The sequence below is a fragment of the Notothenia rossii genome (genome assembly GCF_949606895.1).
Source record: "Notothenia rossii genome assembly, chromosome: 7".
Lineage (NCBI taxonomy): Eukaryota > Metazoa > Chordata > Actinopteri > Perciformes > Nototheniidae > Notothenia > Notothenia rossii.
The window spans coordinates 39,783,397-39,803,918 of NC_136905.1; the positions used below are offsets into that span (position 1 = coordinate 39,783,397).

The window sequence follows — 20,522 nt, forward strand, 5'->3', positions numbered from 1 at the left end:
CCACAACACAGTCTGCAGCACGTGACGCCACAAAGGCAGCAGCTGTTGACCCTGCCGACTGGCCATCCATGTCTGATAAGGTAAGAACAGAGTTTGTGAGCAGAGGACCCTATCAGGCAAAACCACACTTCATTTTTCCAAGAAGACAGGATGGGAGAAGCTGCCACCACCAATACTTTTATAGAAAACTGGTAAATGGGGAAAGAATCAAGAGAAGCTGGCTATTGTACTCACAGAAAAACGACAGCCTTTACTGTTTTTGCTGCAAGCTGTTCTCCCAGAAGGAATACAAATTAATCAGTGCAGGACTAAATGACTGGAAAAATTACTGAAAACACGAGAACACTCCAGAACATACTAAACACATGGAATCATGGAAAGAGTTAGAGTTTCGATTACAAAAGGCGCAAACTATTGATAGGACTGAGATGGCGCTTACAGACATAGAAAGGAAGAGATGGCGTGAGGTGGTAACAAGGTTGGTCACCATCATTCAATCATTAGCTGAGAGAAACATGGGCCTCAGGGGAACATGTGACACACTCAACAAACCCAACAATGGCAACTTCCTTAAAGAAGTGGAGCTGATGGCAATGTTTGACCCTGTAATGAAAGAAGACGTTGCTAAAGTCAAAAGGGGTGCAAGCCATACCACATATCTCGGAAAAAATATTCAAAATGAACTCATTGAATGTATCGGTGAGAGAATCAGTGCCCACATGATTGAAGAAATTAAGAAGGCTAAATATTATTCCATCATTCTGGACTGCACACCTGACATTAGCCACACAGTGCAGTTATCAGTCATCTTAAGGATTTTTACAATGGAGGAGATGCCACAAGTTAAGGAACACTTCATGGGGTTCCTTGTCGCTGAGGAATCAACTGGCGAGAGTTTGTCATCCCTCATCCTGGACAGGCTCCAAGAACTGAACATCCCCTTTGAGGACTGTAGGGGACAGTCTTATGACAATGGTGCCAATATGCGAGGGAAAAACAAAGGAGTTCAGGCCAGGTTACTTGAACTAAACCCGAGGGCACTATTCGTGCCATGTGGCGCACACACTCTCAATCTGGTGTTAGCTGATGCAGCGAAAAGCTCCCTAGATGCCACTGGATACTTTGGCTACCTCCAAAAGCTTTTTACATTGTTTTCAGCATCCACAAAGCGCTGGGACATTTTGATGAGCCATGTCACCACTACCTTGAAATCATGGTCTGAAACCAGTTGGGAGAGCCGGGTCAACAGTGTGGAAGCTGTGCGATATCAGGCTCAACATGTTCGAGATGCACTTTTGGAGGTGAGGGACAAGGCCACTGACATAATGATCAAAATAGAGGCACAGTCTTTGGCTGAGGAAGTGGGGTCCTACCGCTTCTCCATTTGCACTGTGGTGTGGTACGACATCCTCAGTAAAGTCAAACAGGTCAGTAAGGTCATGCAGTCTGTGTCAATGCAACTTGACATCGCAGTTGACCTCCTGAAAAAGACAAAGGCCACCCTGGAAGACTACAGAGCCACTGGATTTGCCTCTGCTCAGATCAGTGCTAAAGACATGTGTGAGGACATGGATGTGGATGCTGTCCTCAAGGAGAAGAGGCTGAGGTCAACCAAGAGGCAGTTCTCTTATGAAGCACCTGATGAGCCAATGGCCAATGCCCTAAAAAAGATGGAAGTTACATTTTTCAACAGGGTGGTTGATGTTTGCATCACTTCCCTCAATGAGCGTTTTGAACACCTGGAAGAAGTTCAGGCAAAGTTTGGGGTGCTTGTCAACTTCCCCAAACTGCCCAGAAACGAGCTGACAAAGCAGTGTCAAACACTGAGCAACACCCTGAGCTCTGGCGGACAGTCAGACATAGATGGAAAAGAGTTGGCACTGGAGCTGATGAACTTTCCAACTCTCCCCTCACCCACAATGACCACCCTGGAACTGTTGGTGTTCTTGGAAAGGAAGAACCTGAGGGAGGTTTATCCTAATATGTGGGTGGCTCTCAGGATCGCAGTCACTATGCCAGTGACAGTGGCTTCAGCAGAAAGAAGCTTCTCAAAGCTGAAGTTAATTCAAACCTACCTGAGGTCTACAATGGTCCAAGAACGCCTCAGTGGACTTGCCATCATCAGCATTAACAGTGATGTTACTCGTCAGCTGTCATATGAGGATGTTATCGATGACTATGCAGCAAAGAAGTCAAGACGAGTGCAATTCTAAGTGTTTAAGTCAAGCAAGTCAGTAAGGTATTTATTTATTATTACAATATGTGTGTTCAAAAACAGAAATGTAATTGTTCTTTTTTTGTATAAATCGTTTTTATGTATTTGTTAATATTTTTTCATTTATTTTATTTTATTTATTTATTATTACAATACGTGTGTTCTTAAGTGTTCTTTAAAATATTTCTATAACTCCTTCTGCGGAAGCTACTTGTTTATTAAAAGATGTTTGTTGAATTATAACTAAAGCAAGTGTGGTTTTTGTATTTGTGTGTAGGGTGGGGGGGTTGGTGTTTTCAATGTATACTATAAGACAGTAAACAAAAAATATCGTTTAAAAACTGGAGAGATAAATATATGAATACATAAATGAGTGTTAACTAGGTCAAATAAGATATGAATGAACAACAAAAATAAAATAAGTTACATTTATTGGCTATGGTAGGTTATTGGTTATTGGTAAGCCTTTTTGCCTATGTCAATAAGTTTCTGTTTTTGTAGTGTATTCGTCTTTTGTAGAGATTTTTAATTTGTTGTTCTTTATATATTCTATGGGGGGGGGGCGCCGCCAGCTAAAATCTCGCCTAGGGCTGCAAATTGTCTAGAGCCGGCCCTGGGTGGCAGAGACAGTGAGTGAAACTGGTAGGTTTTCGCCTGTTTGGTGATTTTATATCCAGTGTACGTAGTGTTAACATAGCTAGCAAGCATAGCCATTAGCCACTATATTTAGCATAAAATAGCACCATAGACATTAATCACATAAATGTTTATCATCCGCTGACACTTTACCTCTGCCACATCATAGACTATATTCAGGGTTCGTACGGGTGCTTGAAATCCTTGAAAATGCTTGAAATTTGACGTGGTGTTTTCAAGGTTGGGAAAGTGCTTGAATTTGGGATAAAGTGCTTGAAAATGTAAATGCTTTACTTCGCTTTTTAGATTAAAAGAAAATAAAGAAGTCGGAGCCAGCTTAATTGCTTCGCTTTTACATAAAACAGCTCCGCTCCGGCCTTCCCGCGCTATGCGCGCGACCTGCAAGTGTTTTTGTTAGGTGTGTGACCTGGGCATTCTGATAAGTGATAGATGACAGTATGCCAGGAGGTTGCAGTTTCAACGAGCGTTGGCTAGCAGAAGACAAATACAAGCCATGGATAAGACGAGGGTCAAGCCCACGAGTAGCCTCCTGCAAAGTTTGAAAAAAATAACGATGGGAGAGTCGGCGCTGACGAACCACATGAAAGGTACGCCGTAGTAGAGCATTTTAGATTAGGCTAACGTTGCATGTTACGTTTGTTTAAGCTAACGTTAGCAAGCTGAATGAGGGATAATAATTGCAGGGGACAATCATTTCAGAGGAGCGTACCTATGTTATGTGCGTTACAGTCGCCATTCTGTGGTGTTCAGAGGATGAAGCACTCACTTGTAATTCAACCCAGTCTCACGGCATTTTGTGTTATAGTCACAAAATATAATCTATTGATTCGACACAGAACGATTTTAAAAGCAATGTATTTCTACTGGTAGTATGTTTCGTGCCTAAACCAAATGTGACTTGCTCTATCGAAATCAGTCACATTGACCCGAAGACACATTTTAGTTTTTATTACTGGTCTGGGTGAAGCTCGCGAGTGTGTGTGTGTTTGTGTATTTTTGCGTTTGTGTGTATTGTGTTTGTGTACCGGGGAAACACTCACAAGAAACACCGGCTGTTGTTACGCTTGTTGTGACGTTAAATTACTCCGTTCTCCGCTTGTAATTATGCCTTTACAAGCTTAAAAGTTGTATTTATCATCTGAATTTGCCGAAACAAGTTTAATATTCTTTTGATCGCACAGGGATGAAACGTATACCAATAGAATCTGTGGACTCTCAGCTTTTCATATGATATACAGGGCTCGACATTATAAATGGCCCGCTGTCCCGGAAGCACTATTTAGACACCCCGGCCAGCATAACGTAATTTCAATTTGCCCGCTCGGGCCACTAAAAAAATATTGCTTAAAAAAAAAAATGGTCCTGTGGTATTGGTATTTTGACAAGCAATTTTGTTAAATTGTTTCGTTTATTAACACTACAACATAGCGTTTCGTGAGGCGGTTGTCGTTGTTGGGTGAAAAGCAAACAGCTGTTTGCTGCGCAGCGCGCTCCTTCACTACAAACTGTCACTATCAATATCTATCTATCTATATCTATCTTTATATCTCTCTCTCTCTCTCCCTCTCTCTCAATCTATCTCTCAATCTATAAGGAACCGCAGGAGACAAAGGGTGTTGCTATAGCAACACGTCATGTTTATGTTTACACCATAGGTTCACACCTATGGTTTACACACGAAATCAATAGCGTGAAAAGGGATGGGGTCAATATGACCCGCTGGCGGAAATAGGTATAAATGGCAATTTTTTGGGCGATTTCTTCAATCTGACTTCATATTGACATTTTTTAACAACAGAGGGTGCTACATAACACACTTTCAGGAAAATTCGCGGACAGGGAGACTTTAATATTTTATTGAAAAAAAGTTACATACAATAAAAAAAAAACAGCTGTGGGTGAAATTGACCCGATGGCGGTGCTAGTGTTAATCCCATGTAATTGTAGAATGAACACAGTCTTCCTTTGAATATGTATAAGTCAGGTGTCTTGAGTAGTCAAAATTACCTACAAATCATTGTACACATTTGTAAATATTATTTTCCACTTGTTACCATTGTAAGTCTATTTTTATGCAGCTCTGCGTGATTTTGTGGCTACAATTCAGGCTAATACGCTACCAGAGGTGGAATAAGTACTCATATATTGTACTTGAGTAAAAGTACAAGTACTCAGATCTTGGAGTGAAAGTAGAAGTACTCAGATCTGGTACTTGAGTAAAAGTAGAAGTACTCAGATGTTGTACTTGAGTAAAAGTAGAAGTACCAGAGTGTAGGAATACTCTGTTACAGTAAAAGCCCTGCATTCAAAATGTTCCTCAAGTGAAAGTAGAAAAGTATTCTCATCAAAATCTAGTGAAAGTAGCGACAGTAAAAGTAGTCATTGTGCAGATTGGTCCATTTCAGAATAATAGATATGATATGTTTTATAATGATTGATCATGAAAGTGTTCTCAAAGCTGGTAAAGGTGCAGCTAGTTTGAATGACTTTGTATACTGCAGGGTAGCTTGTGGATTTACTCCAGGTGGAACTAAAGTCTGATTTAACACTTGATTATATTTCACATCATTCATCCACATCTGTGAAGTAACTGAAGGTATTAAATACATGTAGAGGAGGAAAAGTACACCATTTACCTCTGACTTGTGTTTACTGCCAACCTAAAAGTACCTAAAAAATAGTAATCAATAATGTATTGAAAAGTTATTTGGCTGATTGTTTTATATTGGCTCAGCCAGGTTATATGGGAGGCCCAGTCTACGTACAGATGGGTCACTCATTTTGAAATATTAAACTTAGTTTTCTTTTCTTTAATTTTTCATCCTCATATAGAATGCTATCACGAAACACACATTTGGTTGTTTATAGCATAAAGATAATCTGATTTAATGTGAGGTAGGGAAATAATCATTTGAGTATGTGTATATAAATATGTAATTTACAACAGCTGTAAGATGCTTGAAAAGCTTGAGAATGCACCTTGAAAATGCTTGAAAAGTGCTTGAATTTGACTTTGGAAAAGGTGTAAGAACCCTGTATATTGCGTTACATTAATGCACACAATGTCATACTCCTTTCTGCTCATATTCGGCTTTCACATTTCTTAGTTATATATATATCAAACCAATCTATATATATATATATATATATATATATATATATATATATATATATATATATATATATATACAAGAAATCTAATATAGAACACAAAATGTTTTACACCGTAATAAAATACAGTTAAATTATATATATATATATATATATATATATGCAAAAATGCATTCTATTTCCATTTAAATTACTGATTTATTTAATTTTTTATCTTTTTGCAATTTAACTGTATTTTATTACGGTGTAAAACATTTTGTGTTTTATATTAGATTTCTTGTTTTTTATATATGCACCATGACATCAAGTCAAATTCCTAGTATGTGCAAAGCTACCTGGCAATAAACCTGTTTCTGATTTTGATTCTGATAAAGTGTGACATGTAAAACCTTTTATGCAATTGACAGTGATAAAGGGATTTGGTTTTCATTAATGGAGGAATCATTTTCTTAAATTCAAGAAATTAACTGTATTCTTTCATTTCATTTTATAAGAGGAGGTGTGCAAAAAGTGGTGGAAGTCCCTCAGGGACCGATAGAGGAAGGAGAGGATATTAGAGAAGGAAGGGAAAAGGAGCGGGGCAGGGTATTCCGGGGGATCTAAGCCCTGGCGTCTCGCGGCAATCATGAGCTTTTTAAAGCCATTCATGCTTGACCGCTAGACGTCCAGCAATTTCCCCAGGCAAGCCCTGCCTCCATCCACATCCATAGAAGAGGAAGAGGAAGACAGCCTGGAAGAGAGCCTGGATGACAGCATGGAAAGCCAGCCAGGTGCCAGTCAGCCTGCTAGTCAGCCAGCCAGTCAGCCGGGCAGTTAGCCAGCCAGTCAGCCGGCCAGTCAGCCGGACAGTCAGCCAGCACAGACGAGAGTCCCATTCCGGGGGAAAAAGATAAGGGGAAGGAGAATCTGCTTTTGACCGTAGGTCCAATGCTGGATATGCCACCACCACCACCCCCACCACCAGTGGTGGAGGAGGACGATGCCCTGCTCTTTTTCCGGAGTCTCTTGCCCACCATGAGGCTGATCAGCAGGAGAAATAGGCTGAGGCTCAGATTGACCATACACGAGGCGGTCCTGGAGGCAGCAGAGCTGGAGAATTAACTAGAGAATGCAATTCCTGAAGAAATTGCTAGTGGGAATGCTTTATGCTGAAAATGTGACGCTAAACTGCTATGCTGAAATGTAATGTGTAAGAAGAAAGTGAAGAATTTAGATTAAAATGATACATGAACAGTGGGGGCTTGAATGTGTGATGAGAGAAGAAAAGAAAGTAAAAAGGCTTGGAAAAGCCGCAGAATATTTGAACTGCAAACTTCTGAACTAACTTGAGGGTGAATGATTTGTCGCCATGGCAACGGAATTTGATGACACCCCATAATACGCTTAGATGCGTTGATGGCTGCATTGTTACCAAACCTGTGAAGTTTTGGGCTGTTTGGAGTATTTTCACTGAAGTTATGAGAAAACCGTGTTTCAAGGCAAGCATTGTCTTGCCATGGCAACGGCATTTGAAGAAATCTCAAAACTGTCCCGTAGATGTCTTCACGGCTGGACTTTTAGCACACTTGTGAAGTTTGAGCACTTTTTGAACATTTGCATAGGAGTTAAAGCGACATCATGTTTTATGGCGAGGGATGCGTTTCCATGGAAACGGCATATGGGGAGATATCAAATTTGGCGTAGAGCTGTTGAGGTATGGACCGGTGATATACAAGTGAAGATTGGGGGACGATTGGACCGTGTCCATTGGACTTATAGCGACATAATGTTTTATGGCGAGGGATGCGTTTCCATGGAAACGGCATATGGTGAGATCTCAGATTTAGCGTAGAGTTGTTGAGGCATGGACCAGTGATATACAAGTGAAGATTGGGGGATGATTGGACCGTGTTGATGGGAGTTACAGCCACATCGTGTTTCATGGCGAGTGGTCCTTCGCCATGGCAACGACATTTGATGACACCCCATACTACGCTTAGATGCGTTGATGGCTGCATCGTTACCAAACCTGTGAAGTTCTGGACTGTTTGGAGTATTTTCACTGAAGTTATGAGAAAACCATGTTTCAAGGCAAGCATTGTGTTGCCATGGCAACGGCATATGAAGAAATCTCAAAACTGTCCCGTAGATTTCTTCACTGCTGGACTGTTTGCACACTGCTATCTGAATTCTGCTGCTCTGAGCATGTCAGTTGGAGTGATGACATCATCGTGTTCCATTGCACAGGTGTTTATAGTTGAGCTCACAAGGTGCCTAGACTTCAAAGGCTTCATTGTTCTGAATGAGAGATGAACCTCTTACATATGAGGGTTTGTGGAAGAACCGTAACAGATATGTGTGAAATTTCAAAACGTGAAGCATGTCAAGGAAGTTGAGTATCTGAAGTGTAATTTTTGTGTACTTTCGAGTTAATAATGTGGCCTTTTTGGCAGTTTAACTAAAGGTGTGCGGCTGCTGCCGCGAGGAAATATCTGCCTGAAATTACAATGGGCTTTAATGGAGACATGTTGAACGTTTTTGTCACTTCATGCCCTCAAGAGGCACTTTGTTTAATTATTTTTTGCTTAATTATTTGTCATTTTTCAAGCTACGGGATGTTTTCCTACATTTGTCATGAAAAATTGTGTCTCAGGAATGTAGGGTTGGGGAATTATGGCAGTTTAAAAAAAATATATGAAGGCACATTTCAAACTGTCCTCCACTCTAACTCTGACATCACACACTCTGCCTTAACGAGCTGCGCAATGTTAAAGTTCAAATGTTCAAAATGTGATGAATTATGGGATGTATCTCTGGAATTATGAAAGTTATGAATGAGAAAAGTAATAGCTATCGATTCCCGACCGAGCTGAACGTTTTGATGTTTGAACGGAGTTTCTGCGATGTTCAATGCGGGAGAAAAAGCGCGGCAAAATAAGTCGGCGGAATAATAAACTTTCCGTGCATAGAAGAACAGTTAGTTGGAATACTGTTAACAGCATTCCCACTAAACTAGAGAATGCAATTCCTGAAGAAATTGCTAGTGGGAATGCTTTATGCTGAAAAGCTCACGCTAAACTGCTATGCTGAAATGTGAAGAATTTAGATTGAAATGATACATGAACACTGGGGGCTTGAATGTGTGAAGAGAGAAGAAAAGAAAGTAAAAAGGTTGGAAAAGCAGCGGAATATTTGAACTGCAAACTTCTGAACTAACTTGATGGCGAATGATCTGTCGCCATGGCAACGACATTTGATGACACCGACATTTGATGACACCCCATAATACGCTTAGGTGCAATGATGGCTGCATCGTTACCAAACCTGTGAAGTTTTGGGGCGTTTGGAGCAGTTTCACTGAAGTTATGAGAAAGCCGTGTTTCATGGCGAGCATTGTGTTGCCATGGCAACGGCATTTGAAGAAATCTCAAAACTGTCCTGTATATCTCTTCACGGCTGGACTGTTAGCACACATGTGAAGTTTGAGCACTTTTTGAACATTTTCATAGGAGTTATAGCGACATCATGTTTTATGGCGAGGGATGCGTTTCCATGGAAACGGCATATGGTGAGATCTGAGATTTGTCGCAGAGCTGTTGAGGCATGGACCGGTGATATACAAGTGAAGGTTGGGGGACGATTGGACCGTGTTGATTGGACTTAGAGCAACATCATGTTTCATGGCGAGTAGTCCGTCGCCAAGGCAACGGCATTTGATGACACCCCGTAATATGCTTAGATGCGTTGATGGCTGCATCCTTACCAAACCTGTGAAGTTTTGGGGCGTTTGGAGCAGTTTCACTGAAGTTTTGAGAAAGCCGTGTTTCATGGCGAGCATTGTTTTGCCATGGCAACGGCATTTGAAGAAATCTCAAAACTGTCCCGTAGATGTCTTCTAGAGCCATATGAAATCCGTTTTATTATTTGCCAAATTCCGTTTTTTCCGTTTTAATATTTCAGAATTCTGTATTTTGCTTTTTACGCTAATTTTACCATCAGAAATAGTGTCTAATAAGTGGGAATGAATAAATGTCCACAATTCAATAAGATATAACAGTCTTTTTTAATGTTTAAGTGCTACAGTTCAATTTTAAAGTGCTTATAAGCTTCAAGTAAAGAAAAAACTCTAAACAAAACATTCCCTTGGCTTCTCGCTTCTGAGTTAACACATTTTAAGCAAACTTTTCTCTCTGTGCTTCAAGTAAAAAAGATAAATAACTGTAAACAAAACACTCAATACAATAACTGTAAACACAATAACTGTAAACTGTTACGCTTTTCATTATAAATGAAAAAATGCATCAGAAAATATGCAACAACTTACTTAGTAACCTGAATTTAGTTGAAAACTTGAAACTAAAACAATAAAACGTGTTTCTGTTTCCCTGTAGTAGTATGACTAGTACTACTACTCCTTATTAGCTCCTGTCTGTCCATTTAAGTCTTCCATCTATCAGAGACATCTCCATTGAAGTACATGATGGTCAGCCTCTTTGTGTTGAGCTCGGTGAGTGCCTCTCGCTTGTCTGTAAGGAGAGTCTTGTACTTGCTAAAACTCCTCTCACAGTCAACTGAGCTGACTGGGAAGTAGATGTAGGACATTGCCATTTCTGCAACTTTTGGGAATCTCACACTCATGCCCCTCCAGTAATCAGCAAGAGTGACATCAGCTGCCAAGGGCTCCCTGGAGTGCTGGTAGGCAATCCATTGCTCACTGAGCTCTTGTGATGGGTTTGCCATGGGTATCAGTCTTGTGTAGGCTTCCATCCGCTTCTCCATGGCTGGTGCCTGCCTTGGATCGAACACTCTTATCAGCTTGTAGATCTCTCTGGCTGGGTGCGTGTCCCAGTGCTTGGAGAACTTTGTGAAGGCCAAGTGGAAGGCATCATGGAGATCGTCAAGAACCTGCTTCCTCTCTCGAACACCCGTCTTTCTCAGCAGCTCATCTGTCTTGGCACCAAACCCGCATGTTTTTGCTGTTCCATTCACTAGGTAAGAGCCCAGGTCCTCCATGATGTTGTATGCAGACACTGCTGTGGTACGATGGGTTCCTTCTAGGATAGTCAGAGCTGTCATCAGTTTGGAGCAGCCTTCTGCGATGAAGGTTAGCTTCACAGTGAGGGCCTGCATCTTTTCCTCTGTTTCTAGCAGGCTGAGGATGTTTGTGACTGCTTGGGCTGATGAATTTTCTTCCAACAAAAATTCTCTGTACAGATGAACATGCTCTGCGTGGTACTGCACTGCCTCAAACCAGCTATTCCATCTGGAGCCCACTGATTCAGGAGGAGCCTTGGTGTGCACAAACTCCTTGTTGATGAGGAAGCTCACCCATCTTCTCTTTCTAGCAGGCTTCCTGCAGAAGACAGATCTCATCGCTGCCACAAGTGATGCAGCATCAGAGAAGTATCTGTAGTGCTGCCAGGTCTCACCCACCAGATTTATGATATGGCAGAGGCACGTTACATGGACACTGTTGGGCATCACTCCTTTTAGAATCTCCCTGTATGCCTTCAGACAGTAGGAGGCATTATCTGTGACCACTGCCCAGACATCATTCAGTTCCAGATTATTGCTGTGGAAGGAGCGTATGATGGCTTGGGCAACTGTTGAGTGGTTGCATCGATCCATGAAAATTACATCCACCAGATAGTACTGGTTTTCAACACCTGCAATGAAAGATAACACAAAGATTATTATATTTAAGCCAAATAATATTGTGACAAAATAAAAATGCACAAAATAAAAATACACATTTCAAGTGTAAACAATAGATACAGCTAGCTACTGACATTATCACAATGTCAGTAGCCTAGCTATAGTATCTATTCTATTGTGATGAAATACAGTAATGCATAATGTATGCACCTTTAGTTTATTTTGTTTATAAAAGGACAGTGTGCACTGACAATCATTTGCATTAAAAAAATAGACTGGTGCACCAGATTTAGCAAGGAGCTATAATTTCCATCTATAGTCCTAAATGTAGGACTACTGTACATAGCTATTTAATCACAATAGTGTCATTGATTAGCCTCGCCCTCTAGCTGTATCTATTGTGATCACCAGGCAGAGATCATCGTCATCACACTTTGCATGCTGACAATGCACACTGCAGCATGTAAAAAAAATTAGGATATTTAAACGACATGTTAATAGGCTGTTCATTAGCTCACCAATGACGATGTTTAGAACACTGCAGTCCCTGGTATCGGTCGTCTCGTCAACAACCACCGACAACTTCTTCCCACGGATTTTCTCCAAAACAGCCGTTATATGTTGGTCAAACACACGGGGCAGATGGATTTGACGAAGGGCTGTTTCGTTCTCGGGCAACGCTCCTCCCTGCTTGCAGTGCTTAACTAGAAATGGTCGCAGCTTCTTCAGCTTTGCTAAAGGGATGTCTGACTCGGCGCAAACAGCTACAAAGTCCTGCACAAACTCTCGTCTCGAATCTGCTGACGAGGTACTTGCTGTAATTGTAGTTTGAAGTGCAGGTGTGTTTTGGGAAGCACAGTGTTTTCCCTTGTTTCTGACATGGCTTTTCGAGACTAAATGATCGTCGCACGTATTTTTGCGGGTCCAATCCACGGTATGTTGACAATATTTACAAAATAACTTATCGCCGGAGGCATAAAAATCATTCGGATACTGCTGTGCTCTGAATTGAGGGTTTAGTGTGGAATTTCGTAGCTTTTTAGATGATGATGTTGATACCGAAGCAGCTACACGCTTGGACATTGCTGTGTTGTTGTGAAGCAGTGTGGAAGTGACGTGTGCGTTGTCACACGTGTTAGCGTCCCGGTCATTTTTGCTTTACACCAAACGTTCCATCGTTCTCCCGAAAACGGAATTTCAGTCCAAATTATGGCAAATTCTGCAATATTCCACGTTTTACAGTTGATTCCATTTTTATTGGTCAATTCCGCGATTCCGTCCGCGATTCCGTGAACGCGGATTTCATATGGCTCTAATGTCTTCACGGCTGGACTGTCAGCAAACTGCTATCCGAAGTCTCCTGCTCTGAGCATGTCAGTTGGAGCGATGACATCATCGTGTTCCATTACACAGGTGTTTATATTTGAGCTAACGAGGCGTCCAGAGATCAAAGGCTTCATTGTTCTGAGCGCGAAAAAGAAGAGCGGCAAAATAAGTCGGCGGAATAATAAACAAAAAGTTTATTATTATTCCGCCGGTATTTTGCCGCGCTTCTCCTCCCGCATTGAACATTGCAGAAACTCCGTTCAAACATCAAAACGTTCAGCTCGGTCGGGAATCGATGGCTATTACTTTTCTCATTCATAACTTTCATCATTCCAGCGATACATTCCATAATACATCAAATGTTTAACATTGAAGTCAATGGAGAACATCTTCAGACTTCAACAAATCTTCATGCAATTCAACTGCTAACTGTTCATTCATACTTTCACTCAGACACCTCATTCCAACTTTAAAATGTTACACATCTTTCTGACATTATTCGTGTAAAACAACTTTTAAATCTGATTCTTACTTTTAGAGATATTAAACATTGTTCAGACCTTGTTTTAGAGGTTTTCTTCACATTTTAACATTAACTAGAGTGTGTCATGTCACAGCTAGAGTGGAGGACAGCTTGAAATTCGCATTCATATATTTTTTTTAAATTGCCATAATTCCCAAACCCTACATTCCTGAGACATCATTTATCATGACAAACGTAGGAAAACATCTCGTAGCTTGAAAAATGATAAATAATTAAGCAAAAAATTATTAAACAAAATGATTTTTGAGGGCATGAAGTGACAAAAACGTTCAACATTCCTCCATTAGCCCCATTGTAATTTCAGGCAGATATTTCCTCACGGCAGCAGCCGCAAACCTTTAGTTAAACTGCCAAAAAGGCCACATTATTAACCCGAAACTACACTTCAGATACTCAACTTCCTTGACATGCTTCACGTTTTGAAATTTCAAAGATATTTGTTACGGTTCTTCCACAAAACGTTCACATGTAAGAGGTTTATCTCTCATTCAGAACAATGAAGCCTTTGATCTCTACAGAGCTCGTTAGCTCAACTATAAACACCTGTGTAATGGAACAAGATGATATCATCACTCCAACTGACATGCTCAGAGCAGCAGACTTCAGATAGCAGTGTGCAAACAGTCCAGCCGTGAAGACATCTACGGGACAGTTTTGAGATTTCTTCAAATGCCGTTGTGTTACAAACTCACTAGGGATGAGGAAGGTAACACACACCAGATGGTTTTGGTAATAATTATAATAGGGTTTAATGGTTTACAACAAAAGGTGTAAAGTAAAAGGAGAACAAAAATAGCCTAAGCCAAACAAAAGAAGCCACAAAGGCACAGGTATACTGCTGGATAACAGAAAAGGGACTCCAAAGGTGAGCCTAATCACGCAGCTGTGATCACTAATAATCACCGCTAATAGAAGGAGGCTGCGGGGAAATGCAGCTAATACAGGGGAAAATAGCAACACTACTCCAAACACAACACACGCTACTCTAAGCACATAACTACACACGCTATTCTAAACACATAACTACACACGCTACTCTAAGCACATAACTACACACGCTACAGAAGAGTCAAATATAAGCTACTGGTTTTAGATGTCCACACAGGAACAAGATAAGTGAGGCGTCTGATAGCAACAGAGCCTCTCGAGTGATAGCTGTTCCCCGGCTTTGTAGCGTCATCTCTGGCAGGTGTGCGCTGAGATTGGGCCGGGGATTGGAGCGCGTCGGGCCCGGTGTGCTCCAATCAGTGTCTTCAGGGCGGAACCAGGAGTTGGTAGCCAATCACCTTGAAGCAATCACACAGCTTATTCACATCACAGGATAGAAAAACAGTATTAGCAGGACCGGAGAGGCAACAGCCGTCACACGTTGCCATGGCAACACAATGCTCGCCTTGAAACACGGTTTTCTCATAACTTCAGTGAAAATACTCCAAACAGCCTAGAACTTCAAAGGTTTGGTAACGATGCAGCCATCAACGCATCTAAGCGTAGTATGGGGTGTCATCAAATGCCGTTGCCATGGCGACGGACCACTCGCCATGAAACACGATGTGGCTGTAAATCCCATCGACGCGGTCCAATCGTCCCCCAATCTTCACTTGTATATCACCGGTCCATGCCTCAACAGCTCTACGCCAATTCTGAGATCTCACCATATGCCGTTTCCATGGAAACGCATTCCTCGCCATAAAACATGATGTCGCTATAAGTCCAATCAACACGGTCCAATCGTCCCCCAATCTTCACTTGTATATCACCGGTCCATGCCTCAACAGCTCTACGCTAAAACTGAGATCTCACCATATGCAGTTTCCATGGAAACGCATCCCTCGCCATAAAATATGATGTCGCTATAAGTCCAATGGACACGGTCCAATTGTCACCCAATCTTCACTTGTATATCACTGGTCCATGCCTCAAAAGCTCTACGCCAAATCTGAGATCTAACCATATGCCGTTTCCGTGGAAACGCATCCCTCGCCATAAAACATGATGTCGCTATAAGTCCAATGAACACGGTCCAATCGTCCCCCAATCTTCACTTGTATATCACCGGTCCTTGCCTCAACAACTCTACCCCAAATCTGAGATCTCACCATATGCCGTTTCAATGGAAACGCATCCCTCGCCATAAAACATGATGTCGCTATAACTCCTATGAAAATGTTCAAAAAGTGCTCAAACTTCACATGTGTAATAACAGTCCAGCCGTGCAGACATCTATGGGACATGCCGTTGCCATGGCAACACAATCAGTGGCGGAGGTGGGGGGAATCCTGGCCACCCCAAACACCCTCAACCACACCCACATCACAGCTGTCCGTAGCCTCTGTCACTAGTTTTCCCCGTAGCCGGGCCGGCCCGTCAATGCCTTCACTAGTTTTCCCCGTGCGGTTCGGAACCATTCCTGTAATATACCAGAGCACTGCCGGAACACTTTCGCTGCATCACATCCGACCTGCACACTGCGCAGTGTGCGCACCTTACTGCTCCAGGACAACAGGTGCCGTTCTCAAGGCGCACATGCCATCTTCGGCTGGCAAGTTAACCACAGGTAAGCTATAATATTAATATCAGAGGCCAGATTGCTTTGTGACTGGTTTTGTAACATTGATTATCCCACCCTTAACTGTATATATTAAGCAAAGTATGAGCTAGAGTTTTTATGCATTGTACAAATTCTTAGGTGACGTTATTTATTTGCCATTAGTAAAGTTCAGTAAGTAGCTTACTGTAGCATGTAGCATGAGATGGCACAAAAACGTGTCATATCAATTTAAGTCAAATTAGCTTTTGAATATTTTTTTTATCAAGGAAAGTGACTAGCATCCTAGTAGAGGCTTGTTTTTAAAGTTATATAAAGTAGTAAACAAATGATAAGCTCTGCTAAAGGATACAGTTGTTTACCATTAGTACATTCAGTAAGTAGCTTACTCATGTAGCCTGTAGCATGTAGCATGAGATGGTACACAAACGTGTCTTATCAACTAAACTAAATTAGCTTTTGAATATTTTTTGAATCTCTGTTAAAGGATACAGTTATTTGCTGTGAATTTAACCTATTGCTATAACTCGATTATAATAGCTAAATTATCAAAATATTATTTACTTTTTTAGACATGGCTTGATAAATTGAGCATGCAACTGCATAAACGCATTTATTGAGTCACCTTTGCTCGTGCTAGGACTTGTTATAATGATGGTGGTAAGATTGATATATTCTGCATTTTGCGTATTGAGTCAGATAATCATAATGAAGAGAAAGAGAGCTGACATAGCATCCTTCTTCAATAAGAATAAACCAGCTGAGGCACAGGAGAATGAAAGACAGGGTCAGATGGAGAAAGGACAGACAGACAGAGAGAGCAAGGGAGAGGAGTCGCCAGTGAGACCTGGCCCAAGTGGACCTCCAGGAATACAGACTCCCTCATACACCTGGCTACTGTCTTACCTTCATTGATATTGTCCACTAGTGTGTTCTATCTATATTCACATCATGTTGAAAATGCATTTTCAAAGCTTTAAGTAAATAGTTTCACCACCTTAAAGTCTGACACAGATTATTTTGTAGTTGTTTTTGCAAAGACCCCAACTCAAATACTGTAGAATTGTCATTATATAACCTGTTGGAAAATGATTTAATCACCAGTGGCCCAAGTGGACCTCCAGTTATACAGACTCTTTCACAAATACTGAATATTTGAATTGTACTTTAGTTTTGTCCAATCTGATACAATGGCAATGTTTTAATGAAGCCTGATAATGAATGGATAAGTCTGATAAACACCACTCATATAAACACCTCTATCGGAGTAAAGTAAGGTGACAGTAGATGTAAGTGCCTGGATCATATATTAGATGTAGAATGAGAAAATGGTTAAACTGATTGGCCCGACCTTGATTGTTATTAATCTCTGCTGTAATTGAATAATTGAAGTTGCTTTTTTTTTTAAAACAGACATTTCCAAATCAAGAGCCGATCAACTAGTACAGCCACACCCAAAACTCTTTCCCAGGACACTCCAGGGCGACAGACGAAGAAACTTTCAAGCCTCGTGGTACAATGTTCACTCATGGCTAGAGTATTCTCAGATCCAGGACTCTGCACACTGTTTTGCATGCAGGCATTTTGGCCTCCCAAACACAGATTCAGTTTTTACTTCAGCCTTGGGATTTAAGAACTGGAAAAAGGCAAAATTCAGAGATGGAGGTTTTCACTAAACATGTAAAGGGAGAGGCTCACACAAATGCAATGGTGGCTTGGAAGGAATATGAGAGAGGAGACAAAGTGAATGCATCTTTAATGAGTACCCTGACTAAAGAACATAGTAAGCAGATACAAGAAAATCATACCTATATAAAAAGTGTAGCGGAAGTTTTACTGTTAACAGCAACCCAAAACATTTCACAAAGGGGTCATAGGGAGACAAGAGATGCAGACAACAGGGGAAACTTCTTGGCTATATTAGATGTGATTGCTATCCATGACACAGTTATCAAAAATAAACTTACAGGGCCTCGCAATGCAAAATACACTAGCCACCAAATTCAGAATGAGATTTTGGATACATTAGCTGAAATGGTACGCTCCTCCATCATTAACGAGGTCAAGGAAAGTGAGGTATTTTCCCTAATGGCAGATGAAACTAAAGATACAAAAAAAAAGGAACAGATCTCTTTAGTGCTGAGATATTATTATAAAGGAGCTGTAAAAGAGAGCTTCTTGCACTTTGAGCCTGCAGACCGCCTTGATGCTGCAGGACTGACAGAAAAAATAATCGAGGTCCTTGAGAGATATGGCCTGGAGTACAAAAGTAAGCCGGTTGGGCAAGCATACAACGGTGCTTCTGTCATGAGTGGCAAGCACTCCGGCGTTCAAGCTCGAATTAAGGAGGTTGCAAAGCAGGCGTTTTATGTCCATTGTAATGCACATAGCCTTAATCTGGTTCTAGTTGACACAGTTAAAGCAGTCCCGCAAGCTGAATGCTTTTTTGCGTTTTTGCAAAGACTTTATGTCTTTGTGTCTGGCTCTTATGTTCACACGAGGTGGCTTAACATTGAGAAAGAAATGTATGCCGGAGCTCCGAAAGAGCTCCAACGGTTGAGTGAAACAAGGTGGGCTTGCCGGCATATAACTTGCCGTACCGTCTTAGATAGACTACCAGCTATTATTTGTGTGCTTGAGGAAATAGCTGCAGAACACAGCGGAGATAGAAGTGTTGATGCACGTGGCCTGCTCGCTCAAATTGACCTGCAGTTTATTGGCCTTTTAGTGACATGCACTAAGGTTTTTGGAGATGCAAGATATCTCTCTGACCTTCTACAGTCTCCCACTCTTGATTTGTGTTCAGCTGTGGATCTAGTTGAAGCCCTCGTGAAACGTTTTCAAGACAACAGGGATGAAACCTACTTTGAAGGAATCTGGAAAGAAGTCTTAAATACAAGTGCAAAATGCAATGTTGAGACAGACCCTATTCCAAAAAGAAAGACAAAACAAAGCAGAATGCTAGATGGACATACTGTCATGTCCTCAGTGGGTGCGCATTCTGAGCAGACCAAGGACACTTTTCGTGCCAGAATTTTCTACCCTGTGCTTGATAATATGCTCGGTGAGCTAAATAGACGATTCTCAAATCCAAATTGTGAAATAATGATGGGGATCCAAGCCTTGGATCCTTCAAGCGTTACATTTTGCGAAGAGCAGGCTCTATTTGCATTTGCTTCTATTTATGAATGCAACATAGATGACCTCGGACATGAGGTACACCAAATGAAAAGAATCCTATCGAGGAAAGTAACATCTGGCATGCAGAAGCCCTCTAGCATAGTAGAGCTCACAAAAATCATTGAACCCTTTAAAGAGGTATTCCATGAGCTCTTCCGCTTGTGCAAAATTGCCATTGCCATACCTGTGAGTACTGCTTCCTGTGGACGCAGCTTTTCTACACTCAAGTTGGTAAAGACATACTTGAGATCTACCATGGATGATGATAGACTTAGCAATCTGGGGGTTTTAAGTGTGGAGTCCAGATGAGCAAAGTCCCTGGACTTAGAGGAATTTGTGAATCGCTTTGCTGCAAACCACAACAATCGCAGAATACAGCTGTTGTAAGCTGAATGTGAGGAGAAGGAGCAGTGGCTGTTCAGGTGTCACAAAATGACCACTGATTCAGCTCTCCAAAGTCTCCGGTCTGTCTCCATCGATATATTAATTTAAGTGAAACAACAAGTGGATCACATCCAGGGTATTCCACTGTTTCTATAAATGTCTTATATGTCAGATGTAAATTAAATGCCTTAATTGTTAATGTTAGACCCTCTTGCACTTAATGTTCATATACAAGTGCATTGAGTTAATTATTTCTTCCCTCAGTTAAATGGGAGTGATTGTACTCACATAAATAATTATTTAAGGTCACACACTCATCAAGGATGTGTGGTAATGGAAGATTATGGCACATCATTTTTTCTGAAAAAGGTGCTAGTTTATTTTAGCAAGGAAAAACAATCAAAATCCCACATTTATAAATACAAACTTTGAAGATTCAAGATTTTTTTTTCAAAGCTGCTTTAGTCTTATGTTGATGGTATTCTTCATGCTGGCTTACTTTCACACTGTCGTTGCTAACGAGACAGAACCGTTGTTAATCTCTTTAGAAACTCCCTTGCCATTTGAAATGTCTGTCTTATTAAAAACCAAATTAGCCAAGGTTACAGCATCTTGCAGGACATGACTGTCATATAATACTCTGTATTATGATCAGTTCCTATGTGCCTGGACTGAGTATGACAGAAAAAGGCATGTTGACAGAAACAGAAAACAGTTGTTACAATATGTGTTACTGTGTCAATGTTGATTCAACACAAATATCTTACAAGCTCATTTACAATGTTATACGGGAATGTGATGTTCAAATTAGCCAACAGTGTACGCTGTTCAGTAAAATTGCTGCCAAGAGCCAGTGTTCAGAAGGGTTCATTTGTTGGACTACTTAGACTACTTGTTTTTAGGGATACTTGTGTACAATATAA

The 20,522-nt window shown here is 41.1% G+C and overlaps 2 protein-coding genes and 1 long non-coding RNA gene across 3 annotated transcripts in view; 2 read left to right on the forward strand and 1 right to left on the reverse strand.

Annotated features, from left to right (window-relative positions):
- Nucleotides 1-428: 428 nt before the first annotated feature.
- Nucleotides 429-2,213, forward strand: LOC307046385 (zinc finger MYM-type protein 1-like; the record flags this gene model as incomplete). The annotated part of the gene is made up of 1 exon (XM_079692780.1): nt 429-2,213. One exon carries the CDS (start codon nt 429-431, stop codon nt 2,211-2,213), a length of 1,785 nt encoding a protein of 594 aa, XP_079548906.1.
- Nucleotides 2,214-3,109: 896 nt separating this feature from the next.
- LOC307047028 overlaps nt 3,110-20,522 on the forward strand; it is a 415,414-nt gene continuing 398,001 nt past the window's right edge. The window contains exon 1 of the long non-coding RNA XR_013810323.1: nt 3,110-3,459. This is a non-coding gene — a long non-coding RNA (uncharacterized lncRNA). The remainder of the gene's footprint in view (nt 3,460-20,522) is intronic.
- Nucleotides 9,895-12,734, reverse strand: LOC307047512 (uncharacterized protein). The gene is made up of 2 exons (XM_079694522.1): nt 12,136-12,734; nt 9,895-11,628 (listed from the first exon to the last, which is right to left on the reverse strand). Exons 1-2 carry the CDS (start codon nt 12,698-12,700, stop codon nt 10,400-10,402), a joined length of 1,794 nt encoding a protein of 597 aa, XP_079550648.1. The 5' UTR covers nt 12,701-12,734; the 3' UTR covers nt 9,895-10,399.

Excerpts from the sequence above, each read along its gene's own strand:
- LOC307047512 (XM_079694522.1), bottom strand. The coding sequence starts at position 12,700 with ATGTCCAAGCGTGTAGCTGCTTCGGTATCAACATCATCATCTAAAAAG. Across the intron at positions 11,629-12,135 it reads TGTTCTAAACATCGTCATTG|GTGTTGAAAACCAGTACTAT; the intron begins GTGAGCTAATGA and ends CTTTCATTGCAG.